Here is a 22,987-nt window from a genome sequence, read left to right as displayed (position 1 = left end):
CTCTTCTCGAGGCTGGTACTTGGGCATGCACCAGGATTAGCTCTGATACCAAGTGTTGGACTTTAGCAGCAACAATAGGAACTTTACACCAAAATGGAAACGAGGACAAGAAAGCAACCTATACATGGGACAAAATATAGAAGGCCAATACTTGAATATCTATGTTGTTTTAGTAATCTGGACAAGGAACAGAGTATACCAAAGATTTAGAGGCTTTTCTTATTTAGCTTGATAATAGGGAAAAGTGACATTCCAGTCACGTACATAGCTAGACTATTTAAACAAAAAAAACTTGCATGAAAATAGGAACTAACTGATACTAGCTAAAGACCAGGTACTCAGATACCATGTGCCTTTGATTTATTCTTCCTAACATAATACGTGCATATTCAATAAAGATTACTGAATTACTTTTAACAGTTATTATGGGTTAAAAAGAAAAGTATGATGCTATTAAGTGTTAAGAATAAAAGTTGGATGATATTATGAGTAAAAAAGAATAGTACGATTATATTATGGGTTAAGAAGAAAGACATGATGCTATTATAGGTTAAAAGAAAATTATAATGTAATTATATGTTAAAAAAAGTACCATATTACTCATCACATGTAGTATGTCGTCCGAAATTTAATGTATTTTTTTTCTTTTTGTTACATGTCGTTGTTTCACATTCATCTCTTTCGCATTAACAATTACTTCATGTTGTTATCGTGTAAGAAATTTTACAGACGCATGTATTCATTCTCTAGTTTTCTTGATTTCCAGTATTGTGTCTTATATGCATTTCACATTTTTTTTTTCAGTTTGAGATTTTTAATTATTTATTTATTTATTTTTGTGATCGCTTCGCTTGCTCTATGTTTATCATTTGATGTGGAATGATGGTTGAACTTGTGTGTAATTTTTAACTATTCTCTTGGGGGAGAAGAAGAAAAAAACATTTTTGTCAAAAAATAAAAAAATGATGTTTTAAAAGGATTGGTATGAATTGTTTCACATCTACACTTTTTAGATATACACTTTTTATATAGAGGTTTGATGTTGTGATAGGGGTTAGATATCTATTATGTGAATCTCTAATAAAATCATTTTAAGTGAATGTATTTAAATCACTATATTTTAGAAAAAACCAATAACTCATATAAATATATAAAACACGCAACTCATTTTATACTCACTTTTTTATATGTAGAAGTTATAGATGCTACTAAAAATTATGTATTTATGAAAAACGTCATATAAAATCCGTGCATTTCTTGATTTTGAGACATTGTAACACCTTACATACAATACCTACAAACTCCTTTGGGGTTTCATTTCCCCTTTAAAGTCCGTGTTAATATACTACAACAAATAAAGCAAATAATCGAAAAAACACCAACGAAATAACACTTCGGAAAAACTATCATACTTTTGAATCCATCATATTGTTATTTACATACTATTATGCAAAAAGACCATGTTTTGTAGTAAGGTTTGCGAAAATACAATAGTTTCCTATGGAAATATGGTGTTTTCTCAGGAAAAAAAAACTTACATTTTGTGTAAATCTACGAAAAAACATTTTATATCCACGATAAACAACAACGAAAACATGATGTTTTCGCAAAATTTTCTGTAGAAATGCCACATTTTCCAGTGCAAATATGGTAGTAATTTTGATAAAAAAAAGTTGCAAAATTAAAAAAAAGAATATAATAGAATATCATTATCGTTTTATTTGTTGTGCAAATCTTAACTCTATATGAAAATATAAGATAAAGAGAAAAATAAAGGAAATATTTGTAGGGAATTTACGTAGTTGGATCTATCCAACTAATTTCGCACCTTTGAGGTCCATTGGCATGAAGTGATCGAATATCGTGACTATTTTAAGTCAAATGTTTTATTTTTGACTAAATATTAGCACAAACTTATAATATTATGTTAAATTTGTTTTTTTTCTTTTAAAAAATGATGTATTAAATGTGTTTTATACATATATTATTAGGATACAATTCAGTTTTTTTGAATTACAATGATTAAAAATGCTATATACATTAAATATATTTGAATTTATTTACATTTTTATTTTACTTATTATTTCGTTAATATTTAAAGCCATAGTTTCATAATAGATGGTCTAAAATCTAAATTACCATAATATATATATATATATATATATATATATATATATATATATATATATATATATATATATATATATATATATATATATATATATATATATATTGCAAAGCATTTTAATAATCCTGGCTTAAGTGCCATGACATGTCCACTTCACCAGTTGAGGATAAAATAGTTAAAAAAATCTTCGAAAGTCGAACTTTATAGAAGTAAACTATTGTTTGGTTGTATATAATTGTATTGTATTGAACTATTAATCAACTCCTTTTGAAAAGGAATATTTCCAAAATAAAATTTAGAGCGGTTGTTTAATACTTTAATTAGTTGGTTGCAAGAGGGTCAATAATATAAACCCACCAATCAATATATTGTCAAACCCAGATCCAATAAGAGTACAAAGAGTACTCTGTGCTCTTACCACTTGTAACCATGGGCCCACCACCCATCGTCACATGCTATTCTTTCGATAAGAGTAGTAAGATATCTGACTCTTAATTTTAGGTTTAATGTCATTTATGATATTGAAATCTCCCTAATTTATTCATTTGGCAATTTAGATTTTTAACGAGACGAGTTTGCCGCTAATGATGTTTTGGAGTTTCTAGCTTTTAACGTTTGACAAACGTTTCGTTTTGAATAAAAATCGTTGTTTGACACTAATACACTATAAGTTTTTAACATTTAGTTTAAATAAAACACTCTAACATGTTCGACATAGAGTGTTTGAGAACTTCTAGCGTTTGACAAAAACGCTTCGTTTTAAAATAAAAAGGTCTTGTTTGGCGTTGCGAACTTTTAGCGTTTAGTTTAAACAAAACGTTTCAAATCCAAAAACTACCTCACATAGCGTTTAACTAAAACTCTATCAATTACCAGCTACCCACTAACAGCTAGTTTTGCCGAACACATCATAAATTTAAAAGTTACATCGTGTAGCATTAAACAAAACATTACTAGCTACATGTTACCCGTATCAACTAATTTTGTCAAACACGAACTAAATTAGGGATTTGACTTTACTATATCACTATGACCTTTTATAACAAATAAAATAGGCTTTAATGCATACATGAATATGTTTTTTTAATGAAAAATAAATATATATTAAAAAGAAATCCAAACCTAATTGAAGGTCCCAATTTTTAATATGGGCATTTGCAAATTCTATTAACTTGAGGATACTAACTTCTAACCAAAAACCAACCGTTCAAGAAAAAAAACCAAACATAACAAGATATTGGGTGGGACAAAGCGTACAAGAAAATTTCAATTTACAAGCATAGTAATGATGAGACACCCCAATCCGCCCAATTAATCCCCCTTTCCCCCTGTATTTGTAACATAAGAATACCAAAGCTATGATATTGTCAGCTGTCTTAGTGGGAGAAATGGTATAATGATTAAATATCCTTACATTACTCGCCTTCCATATCAACCAAAGTCTACCATAACAAATTATGATTATAAGTTTTTTTTCCCCTTGGATAGTACCCCCAAGAAGCAACATAATTTACTATCTCTCCCACCTACATAAATGAGATAGCACCAATCCCACACCATTTGAAGATTCATTCCCAGATGACGCTTGCAAAGCTATAACTAATGAGAATATGATATGAGTATTCAATTGCTGAGGTGCAGTAATGACATGTATCTGAATCAATATTAACACCACACTGACAAAGGGTTGTTGGGTGACAACAAAACAAGTTAAACACTTCAAAAAATATCAAAACAAACTTCGGTGAACTTGCGGAAATAAAACTTATGAAAATGTAAATCAAATGAACACAATATTTAATGAGGTTCGGTCAAGATGACCTACATCCACGAGCGAACGATAGTGAGAGAGGATTTTATTAACTTCCAAGAACAAATACAATCACACACAAAGTTTACACCCTACTTAAGCTCTCAAAACAAAAGAATCTTTCTTGCTTACTAATTGCTCCAAAGGAGTGCTCTCAACATCAGAGTTATTACTCTCTTGAAATTTCTGCACACATACAATGATGGAGATATGAGTCTATTTATACTTGAGGGATCAGATCTAAAACCCTAATAGGCCAAACCCATTGGCCCATGAATGGTGACAACCAATCATATCCCGCCATGCAACATCTTCTGGAACATTCTTTCATGTCATACAACCCATGAGCATCAACAACACTCGTGATGGACCACTTTGACCATAATGGGGCATCATGATGCACAGGTGGCGCATCATGAACACTAATGGTCCAATGCCGATCATGGTGACACAACAAGGTGTACTTCTTGCGCATCACCAACTTCTGAGCATCCTTGAACGATCTTGAGCATCATAGAGAACTTCATAGTATACTTGGCTCATCAAGGACCAAGATGGTCCATCTTGCGACATCATGGTGCAACAAGATATGGATGGAACAAGAGGCACCAAGTGTGAAACAAGAGCATCTAGGTTGGAGCAACATCACCATCTTGGCGCAACAATAACATGCATGGCGCAATAAGGCCATGCTAAGCTAAATAGCCCACTCCATGGCATAACAGAAGCACCCTATGACGCAAGAAGGAGTGCCCTTGGTGCAACAACATCCTTCTTGGCCCACGTCTGTAGCAGATGGTGCAACAAGGCCCCCTTGTTGCTCGATATCACTCCCAAGTGCTCCAAACTTCTTCCAGGTGCTCCAAAGCCCCTTCAGTATGATCCGTTCCTTTGGCACTTGATCCATTCCTTTGTCAGACGATCCATTCCTTTGTCAGATGATTCGTTCCTTTGTCACATGCTTAATGAATCCCAAGTGCTCCATTGAGTTCTAAGTGCTCCACTTGATTCTAAATGCTCCATGTTGGACAAGACTTCATACCTCAAAAAGTGCTCTATTGAGTTCTAAGTGCTCCATGTTGGACAAGACTTTATACCTCAACAAGGGCTACCATCGAAGGAATCCTACTAAGAGTAGCCTTCCATATGAAGCATGTTACCTTGATCGAGACTTCTTTCAACCAATTAACCATTGTGCCAATAGGACAAGGAGGTGATAGTTTGAATTTCGATCTAACAACACCCACATAGAACTTACCATCAGATGCCAAATTACATCTCCAAGAGTTGTTCACCTTCGTTACTATATAACTCACTTGAAGACCAAATTTGAATATATCTTGTGTTCCCCCGACTATATTATTTCCTACCCCGAGCATATTCTTTTTAAATAAATAATTGAGTGGTTACCATGCAAATGGTGAATACCACTAATAACACCGCTTCATAGGGAATTGACATCTATAAGTTGCCTCCACCACCATTTCACCGTAAGAGAAATATTTAAGGAGTAAAAGGACGTTAAACGTAAACCATCATTTTCTTTTGAAGTAGTTACCTTTTCCTACGAAACTCAGTTAATTTTGGACTTATCCTTATCATTTTTTTTCATCATATTATGCCAAAATAGGTGAATATTTATGATGTGTGTATTTAATCTATATATTAAAATTTTAAGAAATATATATTGTTAATATTAACCATTAAAGAATAATTGTTAAACTAAATTGTTAGTACAATTATTAGTTTCTTATACACATAGCTTGCATGTTAATAAAGCTAAAATTATATTTTTATTTACCGTGACATTTAACGATTTTTATAATCAATTAACTTGAAATTTACTTATTTAAACCTTAAATTTTTTTTTATCATTGATAGTTATTTAAAATATCAATAATTATTCATAAAATAACGTAATATAAGTTACTATTTGATGTTACTATTAATTATCTTTTTAATTAATTTAGTGTAATGTCCAAAAAATTATGACCAAAAGTTTTGATTTTTATATTAATAAAACCATTATCCATAACAATATCATAAAATCATAGCGAAATCAACGTATATCAAATAACATCAAAGTACAATTAGAGTCATATAAAATGCAGAACAATGTGGTGTGTGCACTTCAATCATCCCGAGCTCTTCTCTTTTGAACCAGAAGTCCCTTAAATATAAACTGAAAACCTTAAGCACAATGCTTAGGGAGTTTCCTAAAATACCACATACCATACATATCAAACATATGAGTTGGGCTGCGACCGTCATCCCTCCCCCCTGACATCGCGCCCTGCTCGGAACAGATCTGTCAGTCATCAGGCGCCACCCAATATACATACAAACATATAGACACATGTAAAAATCACAAAGATGAATAACATACACTATAATCATCAGGCCCCGCCCGATAAACATATCAGAAAACATACATGCAGAGTCACACAAACAACTAGCATTCTAATCATAATAAACCATGGGTTGACATTGGTGCCTTCTACCCACTAAACACAGTGAGAAAACTCACCTCAAGCTACTGAATCTCTCAAACAAAATCTTGGTCTGTTGACCCGAAAAATCACCGCGCTAACATCATCAAATAATATTCAATTAATAATTGGATCTCGAATCATTATTGTCACACCCCAAAACCGGAACGGCGGAAACGTTCTGGGGTGGATGACGTCATGTCAAGTATCACAACATATGCAGTATAGTAATCAAAGTACAACAACCATTGCATTAATAGTAATTGTTTTACATGGTTTACATTACATAGAAAACATCAAGTAATACAAGTAATAATATAGGTGCAGCTTGGTACTAAACTGTCTTCATCCAAAAGCTCCTGGAATGTACCTGTCTAAAGCTGACCTAAGAATACAAGTTATTTGAAAGCGAGTATCAGCATTTTTATAAATGCTGGTGAGTTCATAAGTATTTAGTGTCATTTTATTCAAATAACTTTATAAAAGTAGTAGTTTAGAATCAACGGTGTATTAGAGTCCTTTCCAGAAAATCCTATATTTTCTAATTAAAAGTGGTCTTCTACCAAGACCCGACAGTGTTATGTTTTAAAGAAGAATTTCCCTAAAATATTATCCTTATCAAAATACGGTATTTGACTTTAAAGAAAGTAGGAGGATATTACAAGTAAAAGTATTAGGGAAAATAACATAGGCCTCAACGGGAAATACTGTTGTATGAGGCAAAAGAAATCATAGACTCCAGGAGAGTATCGAATGAACAACACGCCTGGCTCAGTCTAACGAAAAGAGACCCAGACCCCAGACAATATCAAATGGATGATACGTCTAGCAAGGTCTAAAAACAGTGAATACAGACCCCAGACAGTATCAAATGAATGATACGTCTAGCAAGGTCTAAAAACAGTGAATACAATGTTAAAACCCGTTACCTTAAGGCCATGAATTATAAGGTAACCCCGAGATACTCGTAACCATACTGATAGACACTAGAGAACTTGGCGCCCTGCAAGCGTCGGTGTAAGTATGACATTTGTCACCCCTTGGCTTGGTAGGCCGTGGACTGTAGCTAGCAGTCAGGGTGCGGGGGTGTCAATCCCATATAGATCTATACACACCATGTCCGCTCTCCCTACAAGAGACTATGGTTACCAACTTGACAACAGAGAAGGCCGTGTATTGAAGATGTATCTCGTATAGTGAGATTTGATGTAAAATACTGGACTAATGATAGAGACTCACAACTGAACTGACTAATGTAACCCTATATGTCTATGCTTGTATACATAATATATAACTAATGATCAAACGACCTTCGGACGGACATCTGATCCCACCAGACCACATCTCAACGAAGAAAAGGAAATAGGGCGAACTAGCCTTCCTAAGTCCTTTAACCATTATTTATATAACTTATACAAGCACAGGCATACATTTAACTAAGTAGAATCATTTAACGAAGTTTAAGTGTTTAACGAAGTAGAATTGTTTCACAAAGTATAAGTGTTAACAAGTAGGAGCGTATCGTGAAGTAGGAGCGTATCGTGAAGTAGGAGCGTATCGTGAAGTAAAAGTGTATCGCGAAGTAAAAGTGTTAACAAAGTAGTAGCATTTAACTAAGTAAGAGCATTAACTAAGTAGAAGTATAACAAGGCAGTACAATCTAACGAAGTAGGAGTATAAAACATGGAAGAAAACTTCGATGAAAACTTTGGAAAACCTTTATACATAGGAAAATCACGATTTGGTATTCTTTTATAAAATAAGTTTGAAAACCTTTAGAAATTCTTTGGAAACCTTTCATAAACAAGTTTTGAATGAAACTTTGATAAAACATTTTGGGTAAAGAAATCCTTTGTTTAACATACTGCCGTAACAGGATTTTAAGTAAAACATACAGTGTGAGAAACAATTTGAGAAAAGCTTTGTACAAGTAAAGATGTTTTGGAAGACCATTTACAGTATCATACTTGGTAAAAACAGTTGACAGTGTAATAAATCCTTGTGCATGCGGGTTATCAATCACATGTGATTGATATGATAACTGGGATGTTTAACTTGTATTCCCCCCCCCCCCCCCCCCCGTAAAAACATTTAAAAAGGTTAATTCAGGGGTATGAACTCACATGATGTAAGTGGATCGAACGAAGGTGCCGGTTGGGTGCTTGGTGTCAAATAAAGACTTGAACACACTCAGTGACCTATTAACATATGATAACATATGTTTACATACAATTAGTACATATAATACTAATTAAACAAGTATACACATCCTAAAGTGCGGAAAACACTTTGGTTGAGTGCTTGGAGTGTCCCAGGTAACATTTAAGGGTGTGTATGACTTAGATAGGGGGTTTACTCTTCAAGAGTAAACTCTTTACAGAGTTCACGGCCCTGGGACTAACTCCCCATGAGTTTACGGCCGTAAACTCATGGTGAGGGTGTTCTAGGATGCCAAAATGTCTTATATCAATTGTGGAATTTTGCTAGGTCCAAATATAAAGTGTATGAATGGATTTAAGGCATCAAATGGACCAATTAAGGAGTTTACGGCCCTAAACAAGGAGTTTACGGCCGTAAGCTCCTATGTACATATTCTTTTGGTGTTTTAAGGGCTTAAATGATAGAGAATAAAATCCTAAGCATTTTTCCAAGTCAAATGGGGAGTTTAGGGCATCATTTGGGCACCTTTTAGGAGTTTACGGCCCATGGACCTTTCCTAGGGGGGTTTACGGCCGTAAACTCCTATTTCCTTGGTTTCTTTAATGTTTAAAGCATTTACATCAATGGGATTGCTTCTAGACATTTTTCCAAGGCCATAAGAGGTGTTTGAGGGCATTTCTAACACTTAAACTTGATTTTACTCCCCATGAAGAGGAGTTTATGGCCCAAGCAAGTTCTTGGGCAGTAAACTCAAGTTTACTCCCCAAAAGTTAAGTTCAATGTGTTCTAAGTCCGTTTCCATAAGTCATTTAGCCATATCTAACCTTAGGGGTAGTTTAGAGGGGTTTTGGGGCTTAAAAAACCCCATTTAATGGTGTTCAAGGTCCAAGAGTGTTCTTGGGCCGTAAACACATGAATTTACCCCTATGTGATGTTTTAAACATGAATTTGCATGCTACCTAAGCTATACAACAAGTTAGGGTAGATTGCTTACTCGTTTGGGGCTCGAAACGGACGATTTTGGCTCGAAAATAAGTTGTAGAGAGAGAGTGTAGAGAGAGAGTAAAAAGGGTGGAAATGAAGTTTACTCTCCCTTATATAGGGGCTTGAGTTGAGGCTCAGTGGAAATCTACCCGATACTGTCGTTAAACGGGGCTTTTGGTCACACCCGATTTAGTGGCCGTATTTTGACTTGGTTGAAACTAAAATTTTCCAAGGGATTAATAAGGGTGTTTCTAATTTGTTTCAACCCTTACTAAGTCATTTAAAAAGTCCCAAATTAATTAACCAGTCCAAAAGTTAACGGACAGTTAAATAAAACGAGACTTATTAACGGAAAACGGGTTAAAAATGACGGAATAAATTTCGGGTTGTCACAATTATCAAGAATATAAATTACTTGTCCAACATCCAAGGTAAAATACCATTTTACCCTTTTCTTACATGGCCCCAAACCACGACCCAACTCATTTGCTCAAAAGGCCCAAATTCCTAAATGGCATCCCAAGGCCCAATATGGCCCACCTTCCTAATTGAGCCCAAAAATCATCATGGACCTAATTCCAAGAAAGCCCATAGTCTATTAATGACCTAGAGTCAGAAGTCCAATGACCCAACAAGGCTCCAAACCCTAAAAGCCCAAAATATGGCCTAAACCCATGAAAGTTAACGCAAAAGTCAAACAGCTGAGTACGTTGGGCGTACTTAGGCTTACACTTAGCGTACTCCTTCCGGGGCCAGTACGCGCAACGTACGAGCTGGGTATGCCCCGCGTACTCTGTAGAAAACAAAACCAACTTATTAAGAACTAGATTGGTTAAGCCATCATGCCAAACTCTCAGATCTGGTCCTAAGTAGTGACTTAACATGTAAAGTTGGCAAATTTACTCCCATGCATGTCTTAATAAGGCCCAAAACTCAAAGAGAACCATAACAAGGAACCTAACACATGCATGGACCAAGATATCTCATAAAGGTTGCATTTTTATGGACAAGGGACCTCAAATGTGCTAAGATCTAACACCCATGGTTTGTGGAGTAAACTATAAGCTCAAATATGGCTTAAAAGAACCAAAAATGCACAAATAACACCCTAAGTTGGATCTAGCATAAAGAACCATCAAGATGAGAGCTTTTTACCTCAAATGACTTGCTAAGATGAAGATGACTCTGGATCTACAAGCTGAAGCCACTCCCAAACAACCTCAAATGAAAAGAAACCAAGCTTTACTATATATATATATATATATATATATATATATATATATATATATATATATATATATTGAAAAGAAACCAAGCGTTAATTAATTTCCAAGCTTTACTATATATATCTTGAAAAGAAACTAAATGAAAATGTATTTTGTTGCAAATCACAAACATGCCCATAAATATGAGAACTCGGTTCCCGAGTTAGTGGATAGTGGTTTTGTCAATTTTAAGCAGATAACTGAAGTGCAAAGTGTTTGTAGACTAAATCAAGAATAAATGGTGTGTGTGTGTGGCGGTTCTGGAGAAGGTGAGGTGATCAAACCTCATTACAATTATTTTCTTCATTTACATCCATTGTGGTGACAAGATGAAAGATAATTTCATCATAGGGAAAAAAATCACAGAAAAGAAGAAGAAAAATGAAAATGGCTTACAAATATTTGCCTAAATAAATAACATGAATACCAAAATAACCTTTAAAAAAACACCATCTCGTCAATTTAACATTGTTCGAGAGTCAATTACTAATGAAAACAGACTTCGTGTTTATGAAAATACCTGCAAATCGATATCGATAGGGAAGGGGTCAGGTCCACGAAAACACAATTACAAAACATGAAAACTACTTCTTTTCTTACGCTTCAACAGAACATCAAAAGAAATATATTAATTTTTATGAATAAGCTTCTAAAAACTGATCAAAATAACTAAAAGTTACATTTGCAAATCGTTTTTCAACAAGCCCTAATGAAAAAATATTGCTAGGATTTTGCACATATACTACCTGTAACAACAACAGGAGCAATTTTTCATTCTTCCAATGAAAACTTGATGAAGGAGGCAAATCAGGAAAGGAGATATAAGGCATAATATAGGGTTTAGACACAAAGAAGGATCGTCATGGGGTTCGTCGACAGAGAACGCATGACCGTAATCAGAAAGAAAGGAAACCAAATAAGGGGGGAAAATTAGACAAAAATATGATAGTGTGTTTGTTAAACACAATGTAAACGTCCAAGTTTGGAAACTACGGAGAGGATACAGGAGGTCCTAAGCATCGATGAAAAGAAAAGTATATGATGCCATCAAATGATCTAAGGGTGAAAAATCTATTGATGAAATGCAATGAAGGGCTATGATTGTTTCATTTATGAGTTAAGGGTTCTCTTTTAATAATATTTAAAGATAGGTAGATAATTGGTAATCAATATTATCTATCCATTAGAAATCAACCATATGAGAAAGTTGTTGGATTAGGTGTCTAAGTCATAACTATAATTGGTATATACTTAAATTGATAGTAGCACAGTCTTTTTGAGTTGCCCTTAAAACTAGCAATTAGACAAGATGATTTTGGAGAAAGAGGTTGATTTATTATTTTATTACTAAATTAAAATAAATAATTTGCTAATATATTATGAGAATAATATATTAATTAGAAATAGTGATAATTAATTAATATTTAATCAGAAAATTTTGGGATTAAAGGAATTAATTAAAAGTGTAGGGACTGAAGTGAAATTGTTCAATAGTTGAGCAAGAGACAATCTGGAACCCTCCATAAGGATTGGACGGCTTTCTTGAGGCCTTAGGGTTTCTAGAATAATCCCTGGTGGATAATTAGAAAAGTGGATAATTACCCGGTTTAAGATAATCTTGGATTGGGGCTTATCTAGGGTTTAATGACTGCACTATAAATAGGGTTTTAACCCTAGAATTTCCGCCACTTGTTTTTGGAAGACCTAGCAGAATTTTTGGAGCCTCTCTTCTCCTTCTTCTCAATCATCTTCCTTTGCTAGTGTTGGGTGTGAACCACTAGAGGCGTGAAATTTGTGACACTTGCTCTCAAGACTTCAACAACACAAGAACTTTTCATTGTTATTACTAAAAAACAATCAAGGTCTGATTCTTCTAGCCCTATTTGTATTTTTCCAAAATATGCTAGTGTTCTAGGGTTTCTATTTTGGTGTTCAAGTTGTATGTTCAATTAGAGAAAAAATAGATCAATTATTAGGGTTGCATGCACGCATAAGATTTATGTGTTTTGCATAATACCCATCAGAAGTAAAACCAGATATAGGGAAGTATTCTTTTAATTCTTGAAGTTAACTTGTTTTCTCTGCTTAATTGATAGTTGATAGTTTAAGTTCTCCTGATCTTGAAAAAAATCAGTAAACCCCCTCCCCCCGAATCAAAGTTTGTTTCTTACCTTAATTAGGAGTAGTTAATTTATTTAATTAAATTCCGTTACATGTGATCGACATCCAACTTACCCAAGTTATACTATAATATGACTAGGTACACTGTCTATACGTGCATAGTTAGTAAAAGTTTGTTAGATTATAAATTTAAGACTATGAGGTACTTTTGTGTACATCACATCGCATCCATGAGAGATTTGTGCACATGATAACTTTTGACGATACTTTGATAAATGTTTTGAGTTAAATGGTTTTATCTAAGTTTTCATAAGTTGTGAAATTGAATAATCACTTAAATTTTTAATGAAAAATTTAGGTTGAATTTTGGGACGTTACAGAAAAGTTAGAAATCCTAACTTATTGAAATTATCTTTTTGAAGGTTTGATTATAGTTATTTTAAAAGTCATTTTCATATTGACAAACATTTCTTTTGACTTATTGATTTTTCAAAAAACTAACAAGTCAATAAATTATTTTTAAATGAAATTTCAAACACGTTGGTAGTTATGGTTGAGAAGCATGTTGGTGATTTGTTATCATCAATGTTATTTAAGTGTAATGAGATTAGTTTGTTGACCAAAAGTGATCTTGATAAATATTAAACAAGTAAGGAAGGTGTATAGTATACACTTGTTTAACTTTGATCAAGTTTCAAAGTACACTGTCATTTAGGGGCGAAGCCCCTGAACGAACGAGGGTCCGGGGGCCGGGAGCGGGGTCCAAGGGGCGGCAAAGCCCCTGGCTGGGGTATGTTACTATATTAAAAATGCATCAGCAAATTGATTTTTTAGATAATTGACCATTGATTTGACCCTTATCCGTATATCCGCTTTTATGGTTTTATGACAGTTTAAAACTGTCATATGATAGTTTTCAGACAAAGATCTTAAAGTTGGTTTTAGTCTTATTTCTGGTACATACGAAAATATCATAAAATATTTTTTGTTCTTGTGTCTCTGAGTATTATCCAATTGAGGATTTGGGAGTACCATCCAGATATTTAGATTTGAAAGTAATAATCACAATTTTTAGAATTTCCAAACTTTTCTATACCCAAATTTCTAACAAAACATTGAACAAAGCTTAATGTTACTTTACAACTTGTAGTGTATTATTATTATTATTATTATTATTATTATTATTATTATTATTGATGGATGTATTAGGTATATTTCTTAAGATATTACAAGAATAATTAACAAATGGTTTTACATGGAGATAAAATAGTTTAATTTGAGGTAAAATGATTAATTTATAACTACTAAGAATCATTAAACATAAAAACATATTATTTATGTTATTTTTAGTTGTCAACTTGTATATTTATTTATATTTAACTTGGACTATATCTTCAAAAAAAATTCAGAATTTGGACTATTTGTGTAAAAGTAAAAACATTAAGACCCTATTAATATTAACACGTTTTTTTTTTCTTTACAAATAACAATTCTAAAAAAAAAAGGTTATCTAACAGTTTTTCCAATTTTAAAGTTTTACTCTAAATTAATCGAAACTTATTTTATCTACAACTTCCGCTAAAGAAATCTGAATTTAATGGCACCTTTCACTGTGTTCATGGGTTCCAATAAAAACGTCACGTCTCCTTTTTAATATGAAAGAAAAATGAAGCCCCACTGTTTGTTTCTATACAAATCAATAATTAAAAAAAAAAAAGTAAAATAATAGCGAGGAAGAGAAGGTTCGCTATAAGTAGTGTGGAAGGTTCGGATAAGTAGTATCTAGAACCTTCGTCTTCCTTCTTGCCCTGAAATTTTGCACATTTCGTCTGCATTTTTGCCCAAATTCAACTCTTGTTTTTACAAAAAAACCCATAAATTTAGTATACCAGAACTTTCTTAAAGGGGATAGCTCAGCGCCAGCCATGATTCTGGCAGTTATCAACAACTTTCCTCAAATGTCAGTTTGTCCTTTAGATTCCATTTATGTTATCTGTTTTTAACTGAAATTTTGCTCAAAAGCCCTAATCTACTCTAGATTTGGTCTTTGCGTATACCAATCTGTTTGATCTTTCATCACAGCAAGTTTTAATTTATTTTATATATTCTCGGGTTTGCTGCAAAGTTTGATGAACCCATCTGAGTTTTCAAAAGTGAAAATTCGTGAGATTTGTGATTATCTTGTTGTAATTTGTCTGGTCTAATTATCGTCGTGCAAACTTTAATCTTATATTTCCTAGGTTTTGATGCTAATTTTGATGAACCCATCTGAGATTTGTAATTGACCTTGTTCTGATTTATTGAGTTTCATCGTCGTAGTCGTAGTACAAGTTTCTATCTTCTATTTCCTGAGTTTTGCTGCAAAATTGAATAAACCCATCTGGGTTTTCATACGAAAGATTCTGGATTTGTGATTCGTTTGGGTTTATTATCTTGGTAAATTAAAACCCGTCGATAAAGACTTGTGATTTAGAAGGGGTCGATTATGAATCCTTTCTTCTCGGTCGTTAAGGAGGAGTATCCATCAAGTGGTGGTGGTGGTGATAGCGACGGCGTAAGGCGGCCAACGGCGATTCAAGCACCACTTCCACAGCCAATGGAGGGTCTTCATGATGCTGGGCCCCCACCTTTTTTGACGAAAATCTATGATATGGTCGACGACCGAAGTATTGACCACATTGTTTCTTGGAGCAGAGGTGGTCAAAGCTTCACTGTATTGGATCCACATGCTTTCGCTACTAATCTCCTCCCTCGATACTTTAAACACAACAATTTCTCTAGTTTTGTCAGGCAACTCAATACTTATGTAAGTCTTTCTCCCACTCCCTTTCTCTCTCTTTTTTCCCATGGTTTTAATTCGCAATTAAATTAAAAATAATCAAAGTTTCATTTATGCAAAGCTAGAAGAAGATGTGATTGATTATGGCAAAAGATGGGGCTACGAAATGATGAATGAAGAATACCGGAAATTAGTCTAGATATTTTTAGTTAGTATATACAGTATATGTTTTATTCGGAAATTGTTGGCTATAGAGCTTTCGGTTTCTGAACGCAGGGTTTTAGAAAGATAGATCCGGATGTATGGGAGTTTGCGAATGAAGCGTTCGTGAGGGGTCAAAGACACGTTTTGAAGAACATCAAGAGAAGACGCGCGCCTTCTTCTTCTTCATCATCATCTTCAGCTGCTTCTCAAGGTTGTCCTGAATCATTCGGATTGGATGAAGTTGGGCGTCTGAAACACGAAAAGCAAGTTCTGATGATGGAGTTAGTAAACCTCCGACAACAGCAACAGAACACTAGGGCTCAACTTCAAGCCATGGAAGTCAGGATACGTGGGACAGAGAAAAAACAGCAGAAGGTGATGAGTTTCTTGGCGAAAGCTATGCAAAATCCTGAATTTGTCAGAAAGTTAGTCCAACATGGTAGAAGACAGGACCTTCGAGACGCCATTAGAGGGTTTGATGGTGTTGAAAGTGGGGAATCGAGTCGAACCAGAAACAAGCTTATTAAAGATGAACCAGAGGAGGAGGAGTTTTCTCAGGTGTCTGAGCTTGAGGCACTTGCTTTAGAGATTCAAGGATTTGGTAGAGCCAAAAGAAACCAAGAGGAAGAAGAAGAAGAAGTAGTAGAAGAAGAAGAAGAAGCTAATGAGATGTGTGAAGAGAAAGAACTTGATGATGAATTCTGGGAAGAGTTGTTTAGTGAAAGATCAGGTGTTGAAGATGTGAATTTCTTGGCTGATAAGTTGGATTTCTTGGGTTCGAATCCCAAGTAGGAAGCTTAGCTAGCTAACCCTTTCTTCATCTTCCATTGTTATCTCTTGATCATTGTAGTTAGGTACTGATTGATGATGGTGACTGAAGATGAATGATATTTCACAGATTTTAAGAAAGCTGCTGCTATCGGTTCGTTGTTTGTTTTCTATCTGTCTATGTACAAATTACAAATTACAAAGCCAATTCCATCATCATCATCATCATCTTAATTCCGGTTTTCTTGTCATTTCACAGGGGATTCCATTCCATTTCAATACCATTGCCAACACACACTATCATGTTCTTGTTTTATGCGTTCGTTGTTGTTTAAGTTTTGTAGATTTGATACTCTTATGTTACTACTACTCTTTCTTGGTTATCAGATTGGAAGCATTTTCTGCTGACTGAAATGAACGTTGCTTGTTCTCAAAGGTTATGATTGTTAATGCTTTATTGAAACTTGAATTGAATGTGTGTCGATTATTAATTACTGAAAGTAGCGTGTAATATTGTTAATTTCATGGTGAATCTATATCTCCTGTGGCTTATAAATTACTATAATAATATGTTGTAGATTGATCTGAAGATATTGAACCGGTCCAACCGGAGCAGCTATTGATCGATGACTATTTGAGCTGTTTCTTACATCATAAGAAAAAACCCAGTAAATGGGTTTTACTTACAAGGGTTGATATGTTAATTAAATATAAATATATTTCGATATATTATATTATATTAAATGTTGTATTATTCACCTGTAATTTAATGATGGGAGTGTGCTTTTGAGGTTTTTTATTTGTGTACTTCAGCCTCTAGTAATTATTCAAATATTTGTTATCTGATGGGTTTTGTATTTAGCCTTTAGGAAAGCGGAAGCGTGGAGGTTCCCTTGCCACGATCTTTTGGTTGCTTGTGGTTTGCTTTGCGTTGGGTTTTTATTTGTGGGTCATATATTATTATAATATTATTATCCAACTCGAGATTCCATTGTTTTGCGGCTATTCATGTTCATATTACTTTTGTTTATTCAACTGGAGTTATATTAACGATAAACATAGAGACATATGACTTGCTTAATTAACCTAAGGTCATTTATTTAGAATTAGAACTACAAAATTGAGGTAGAGTACAGCTTGATGATCTAATGTATGATTCTCATCCTTAATCTCATACAAAACTTTTATCAATTTTATGATACATATATGGATGTAAACCCAAACCCTAGATCGAAATCTAATAGAGCAGTGGTATTGTACATTTCCAAAGCTCCATGTTATACTCTCTAAGCCCCTTCTCTTCAAATCACGCCTCTTCTCTCAAGCTCCAAATCACCATGTATCTCTCTCCACTAGTTTGTTCTCTGAAATAAAAGGAAGAAGTGAGCTTATGATTAAAGTTTTGACTAGATTAAGTTCTTTATAGATTGTCAAAAGCCATATTAACCCACATGCATTAAACCGTTAGCCATATTAACCCACATGTATTAAGTTCTTTATAGATTAAGTTCTTTATGGATTAACCCGCATAACTCTCGTTAGCCATATGTATTATACAAGGAAACGTGTCAACGGATAACCCAACCCATTTTGATGACCTCTTTGCATTACTCATTATATGACTCTTGTTTTACGTGTCATTTTTATGGATTAAGTTCTTTATAGATGGTCAAAAGCCATATTAGATTCAAATTCTGACAACTATAAAAAAATCAATCAAATCTAGCTTAGCTAGAGCTTGCCAGACAGTTTGACGAATTGGTAGTGGAGCATATTCTTGAATGACCGAGACGACGAATACTTACATCATCCCCACAATGTATTTTAATCGTTTCAAACTTTTAAAATCTCTATCAAATATCACTATCATTTATGATATATTAATTTTTTTAATTGTTTCATCAATATGTCATTTCAACGGTGATATGAAAAAAAAAAGTTTGAAATTCATGAAAAAATTCGAAACTCAATCTAGATACACGAAGAACAAGTTCAAAACTCATGAAAAGGGTTCGAAATTCCGACTTTGTTTTTTTATTCGAAAAGATTAGGTTGAAAATTGAAAATTATAAGTTTTCAACTTGTTGATAATTTATGTTACTTGTTTAAAGGACTAATATCACTAAAGTCCCTTGTTTTTGGCACTAAATTGAAAAAAAAACCATGAATTTAATTTTTCGTTGATTGTGGGCATGATATTTTCATGGAATTATGGCAAAAGGGCAAAGTGTCGCACACACAAGGGTACAAAGAATAGGCTTTAAGGAATTGTTGGTTTGAAGATTTGAGATGTGAGTGTGATGAACCTGTGACATTCTCGATCTCCAAAACTGTCGATAATCCATGGAGGAAATTCAGGGGGTGTCCAAACTATTATGTAATATCAAGTTTCCTACTTCTTTTTGTGGTCTTGTTGAACCAGTATAAAGAAGTGGTTTTTGTGCATGACTCAAAAAAAATATGATTTCTTTATAGCTTGATCCACCACTGCCAAACACTTTCTACAAGGAAACTATGTGGAAGTTCCATATGGATTTGGAGGAAGCTAAAAACAATAAAGCATTTGGAATGAAGATTTTGAAGCTTTCGGAGGATGCCAAGAACAACAAAGCAGTTCAAGTGGATATTTTAAACCTTTTGAAGGTGGTGCTACTTATGATGGTCATGCTTTTGGTGGTGGTGATTGTGATGGAGTTTATGGTTCACAATGTTATGGTTAAAGCACCGCAAAGTTATAGGCATTAGTTAGGTTTAGGTGGAATGGTAGTAGTAGCTTAGGTGTAAGGGTATTTTGGTTAAGTTAGACAATAAGTTGATGCTTGTGTTATGTATGGTGATATTTTGGTGTTGTAAGAGATGACAATGATAACAACTTATTATGTCTTAATGATAACAATGTATTATGTCTTAGTAATGACAATACCTTTAACATATACATATGTATAAAATGACCAAATCTTGAACATTTAATTGCAACCTGCTTAGCAAACTAACCAAAACATGGAAGGCAACAACAATTATAGTGATCAAGACACACATATTGATAACTTAACAATCATACCATGTAGTTTACAATGCTTCCCAAATTTCAATGTCAGTTAACAACCCAAAAAAGGGAATGTACTTTACAAAGCTTCCCACAAACCATTACCATACCATGTAACCTAATTAGAACCAAACTTCTAATTCTACCAAAAATTATGGATAGAAATTGGAAGTTTGTTACCAAAAGACAAGTATACTAAAAGTAGATGTTTACAAAAAGGGCAACCTATTTACTAATGCCCATTCAACCCTTAAACACAACTTCTTAATCTAAAAGCCATTGGGTTTTGGTAGAACCACCACCATCGTCATCATGGACCATTTTCCTGAGCTTCAGTTTCCTAATTCCTTCAGAGGGAGTCCTCTTTTTCTCCTAATGGATATTGTAAGAACCAGGACCCAAGGGTACCACTCTTGCTCCAATCTCTCTCTCTCTCTCTCACACACACACTTTCTCTTCAAGTTCTTCTTCCTCAACCTCTCCTTCTTCAACTTCTCCTTCCTCAGCCTCTCCTTCTTCAACTTCTCCTTCCTTAGACTCTCTTTCATCAACATCTATTTCCTCAACTTCTCCATAAACCTATAATATGGCAGTCTAGTTAGTACATCTACAATATGAAAGCCAAACAATAATGTAACAACACATACCTCTTTCATAGCAGCCACTGCATCAGCATGTGCATATCCATACTGTAGCAACTCTTTTAAAGTTACTATTTCATTCACCTTCACCTCATTGTCATTCTCTTTTTCCTGAACATCTTCCTTTACTTGACTCATAGGTTGCTTACCATTAGGTGTATGGATGAAAAGATCATCAAAAGCCTCATCACATGTTAGAGACACCTCCTCCTTTGCTTAACTCTTATGTTGCTTACCGTTAGGTGTTTTCTTTGGTGTTTTGTTCCTTGATCCTGAAACTTTAGTTTTCCCTCATCATATTGCCATCATCTTAGTCCTTTTCATAGGAGTAACAGCAAGATCGCCATCTTGATCACCAGATTCAGAAACTAGAGAAGCACCATCTTGATTACTAGATTCTAAAACAGGGGGAGCAACATCCCTTCTTGGTATAGTAGACCCAACTAGAGGGAACTGGTAAAAGATAGGTTGGCCTCCTCCATCTTTCTTAGGTCTTCCAATCTTCCTTTTTGGGACAGGGGGCTTAGGTACCTCATCATTTCTGCATGAAATCTTATTATGGCAAGCTGTTGGCATTTTCCACACCTCACAGTCCTAAGAACCTTTTACCTTTGTGAGGGGTATTTGGCATCTTGTGATTCACATGCATGCTTCACTCTCTTTAGTTTGGGTCTTCCAGTCATCCTTCTAACTTGGGGTGGTAATGGTTTAATCAACTCAGTCCTTGAACACAAGTTCTGACTATATGTTGCAACATATTTGTCCTTGTAGAACCAAGAAGAAAGGAATTAAATTGGATCTTAATGGATATAGTTGATTGCAGCTTGACTATGAACACATGGTATGCCAGACAACATCCACAAGTTGCAGGTGCAAGTGTGAGTAGCTAAATCAAATTTGTATCCATTGTAGCCATACCTTGTCTCAAACACATCACCACCACTTGGCATCACTGTCCACAACCTACACACAAAACAAACAAATTAAACACATAAACAATAAATACTTAATACATTTGGATGAAAGCCCATAAAAGCTAATATTACCTCATATCTTTCCCAAATTCGTCAATCTTCAATTGTATGTTAGGCTCACAATTACCCCTCTATTTGGATACCTCTTGACCTTGATGATAAAACCTTTTCATAAGGAGAATCCTTATTTCCTCAAGCATTGGAAGTAGAGGCTTCTTCCTTATTTCTTTGATCATTCCATTGAAACATTCTGCAACCCCATTCTCCATTGGTTCACAAGCATACCCATAAGAAAAGAAGGCTCTGCACCAGGTTTTAGGTTTCCCTACCATAATATAGGTGTATCCTGTTTCTGTTATCTTCTTTATATTCTCCATTGTAGCAAGAAAGTCCCCTTCCATTGTACTCATAGTAGCTTCCCAAAACAAATTCTTTAGCTCCAATCATGTGAATTTCTTCCTAAAGCTTGCAAAGATGTGTCTAACACATTGTCTGTGCTCAACATGGGGGAGTAGGCTTGCCACAACTTGTAGAAGTCCCTATAATTAACAAACGAACACAACACATGTAAAAGTTAATGAGTATTACATAGAAATATATATTGTATACTAATATATGTTATTGGTACCTTTTGTTGGTCTGAGATAACAACCAGTCCATTGCCAACACCAAGATCAAAATCAGCAACCAAATTCTCAATGAACCAGGTCCAGTTGTCCTTATTCTCAACATTCATAACTGCCCGTGCTATTGGGTAAACATGGTTGGCTGCATCCCTCCCAATAGCAGTTAAAATCTCCCCCTTTACCCGCCCCTTCAAGAAACTACCATCTAGTCCTATTACCTTTCTACATCCTCTATTCCATCCATCCCTGAAATCCTTAAAGCCAACATAAAACCTCTTGAAATAGTTACACCCCGAATTACTTTCTACCCCCACCAAGCAAGTTGTACCCGAATTACTCAACCTAATTGCAACTATATAGTCCCAAACCCTGGCATAGTGGTCTTCTAACTTCCCTTCTATCATCACCATTACAGTGGCCCTTGCTCTTTAGCATTGCCCAACATATATACTCACTGAAAACCTTCGTAGCACATCTGCTTGCATCTCTAGTAGTTTTATCTTGGGCTTCATGATTACATCTTTTTGGTATTGTTTGGCTAACCAATTTCTAGTAACTAGGGAACCAAAGTGATAGTCCCTAGCACACAGATGAATTTCATTATAGAATTTAATATGGAATGTCCTTTCATTGTACTTTCATCCAGCTGGAACCCTAAATGGACACTTCATTTTTTATTGTTACTGCTTTCACTACCACACTTAGCTATATCCCTCACTCTATCACTTTTTTTTTTCAAAATAAAGATGGTATCCTCCATGGACTGCATAGTTAGGGAAAGCAAACCTGAGTTGAGAAGGAGATTCATAACAGTCTCCTAATCGGGGCCTCATCTCTTTCCAATCAACATTGGGATCATGCACCCTATACTCGACACCAACATCTTCATCGTCCTCATCTAAGTAGGCATGCTCATTTGGTTTGCCACCAAGAATGTCTCCATTATCTACCATTCCATCAATACTCTTCCTTAATATGTTTTCATCACATAA

General features: G+C 34.5%; 3 protein-coding genes across 3 annotated transcripts; 1 reads left to right on the top strand and 2 right to left on the bottom strand.

Moving 5' to 3' along the window:
* Positions 1–14,715: 14,715 nt before the first annotated feature.
* On the top strand, positions 14,716–17,507 carry LOC145055615 (heat stress transcription factor A-7a-like). Its single transcript, XM_079003967.1, has 4 exons — positions 14,716–15,763; positions 16,013–16,862; positions 16,968–17,144; positions 17,287–17,507. Exons 1-2 carry the CDS (start codon positions 15,443–15,445, stop codon positions 16,730–16,732), a joined length of 1,041 nt encoding a protein of 346 aa, XP_078860093.1. The 5' UTR covers positions 14,716–15,442; the 3' UTR covers positions 16,733–16,862; positions 16,968–17,144; positions 17,287–17,507.
* A 3,688-nt stretch (positions 17,508–21,195) lies between these two features.
* LOC145051143 (uncharacterized) lies at positions 21,196–21,770 on the bottom strand. Its single transcript, XM_078999270.1, has 3 exons — positions 21,513–21,770; positions 21,442–21,467; positions 21,196–21,358 (listed from the first exon to the last, which is right to left on the bottom strand). Exons 1-3 carry the CDS (start codon positions 21,768–21,770, stop codon positions 21,196–21,198), a joined length of 447 nt encoding a protein of 148 aa, XP_078855396.1.
* A 42-nt stretch (positions 21,771–21,812) lies between these two features.
* LOC145051141 (uncharacterized) lies at positions 21,813–22,405 on the bottom strand. Its single transcript, XM_078999269.1, has 2 exons — positions 21,998–22,405; positions 21,813–21,908 (listed from the first exon to the last, which is right to left on the bottom strand). The coding sequence occupies exons 1-2, from the start codon at positions 22,403–22,405 to the stop codon at positions 21,813–21,815; spliced, it is 504 nt and encodes a 167-aa protein (XP_078855395.1).
* Positions 22,406–22,987: the final 582 nt, after the last annotated feature.

Source organism: Lactuca serriola, chromosome 5, assembly GCF_051521515.1.
Source record: "Lactuca serriola cultivar US96UC23 chromosome 5, Lser_US96UC23_V15, whole genome shotgun sequence".
Lineage (NCBI taxonomy): Eukaryota > Viridiplantae > Streptophyta > Magnoliopsida > Asterales > Asteraceae > Lactuca > Lactuca serriola.
This window is presented reverse-complemented; position numbering and strand designations above follow the sequence as displayed.

Coding starts and splice junctions, on each gene's coding strand:
- LOC145055615 (XM_079003967.1), top strand. CDS start 15,443: ATGAATCCTTTCTTCTCGGTCGTTAAGGAGGAGTATCCATCAAGTGGT. Junction 15,764..16,012: donor TCAGGCAACTCAATACTTAT/GTAAGTCTTTCT, acceptor TTCTGAACGCAG/GGTTTTAGAAAGATAGATCC.
- LOC145051141 (XM_078999269.1), bottom strand. CDS start 22,405: ATGGTGATGATAGAAGGGAAGTTAGAAGACCACTATGCCAGGGTTTGG. Junction 21,909..21,997: donor TTATCTCAGACCAACAAAAG/GTACCAATAACA, acceptor TGTTAATTATAG/GGACTTCTACAAGTTGTGGC.
- LOC145051143 (XM_078999270.1), bottom strand. CDS start 21,770: ATGGAAGGGGACTTTCTTGCTACAATGGAGAATATAAAGAAGATAACA. Junction 21,468..21,512: donor TTTATCATCAAGGTCAAGAG/GTATCCAAATAG, acceptor ATACAATTGAAG/ATTGACGAATTTGGGAAAGA. Junction 21,359..21,441: donor GAATTTGGGAAAGATATGAG/GTAATATTAGCT, acceptor TTTTGTGTGTAG/GTTGTGGACAGTGATGCCAA.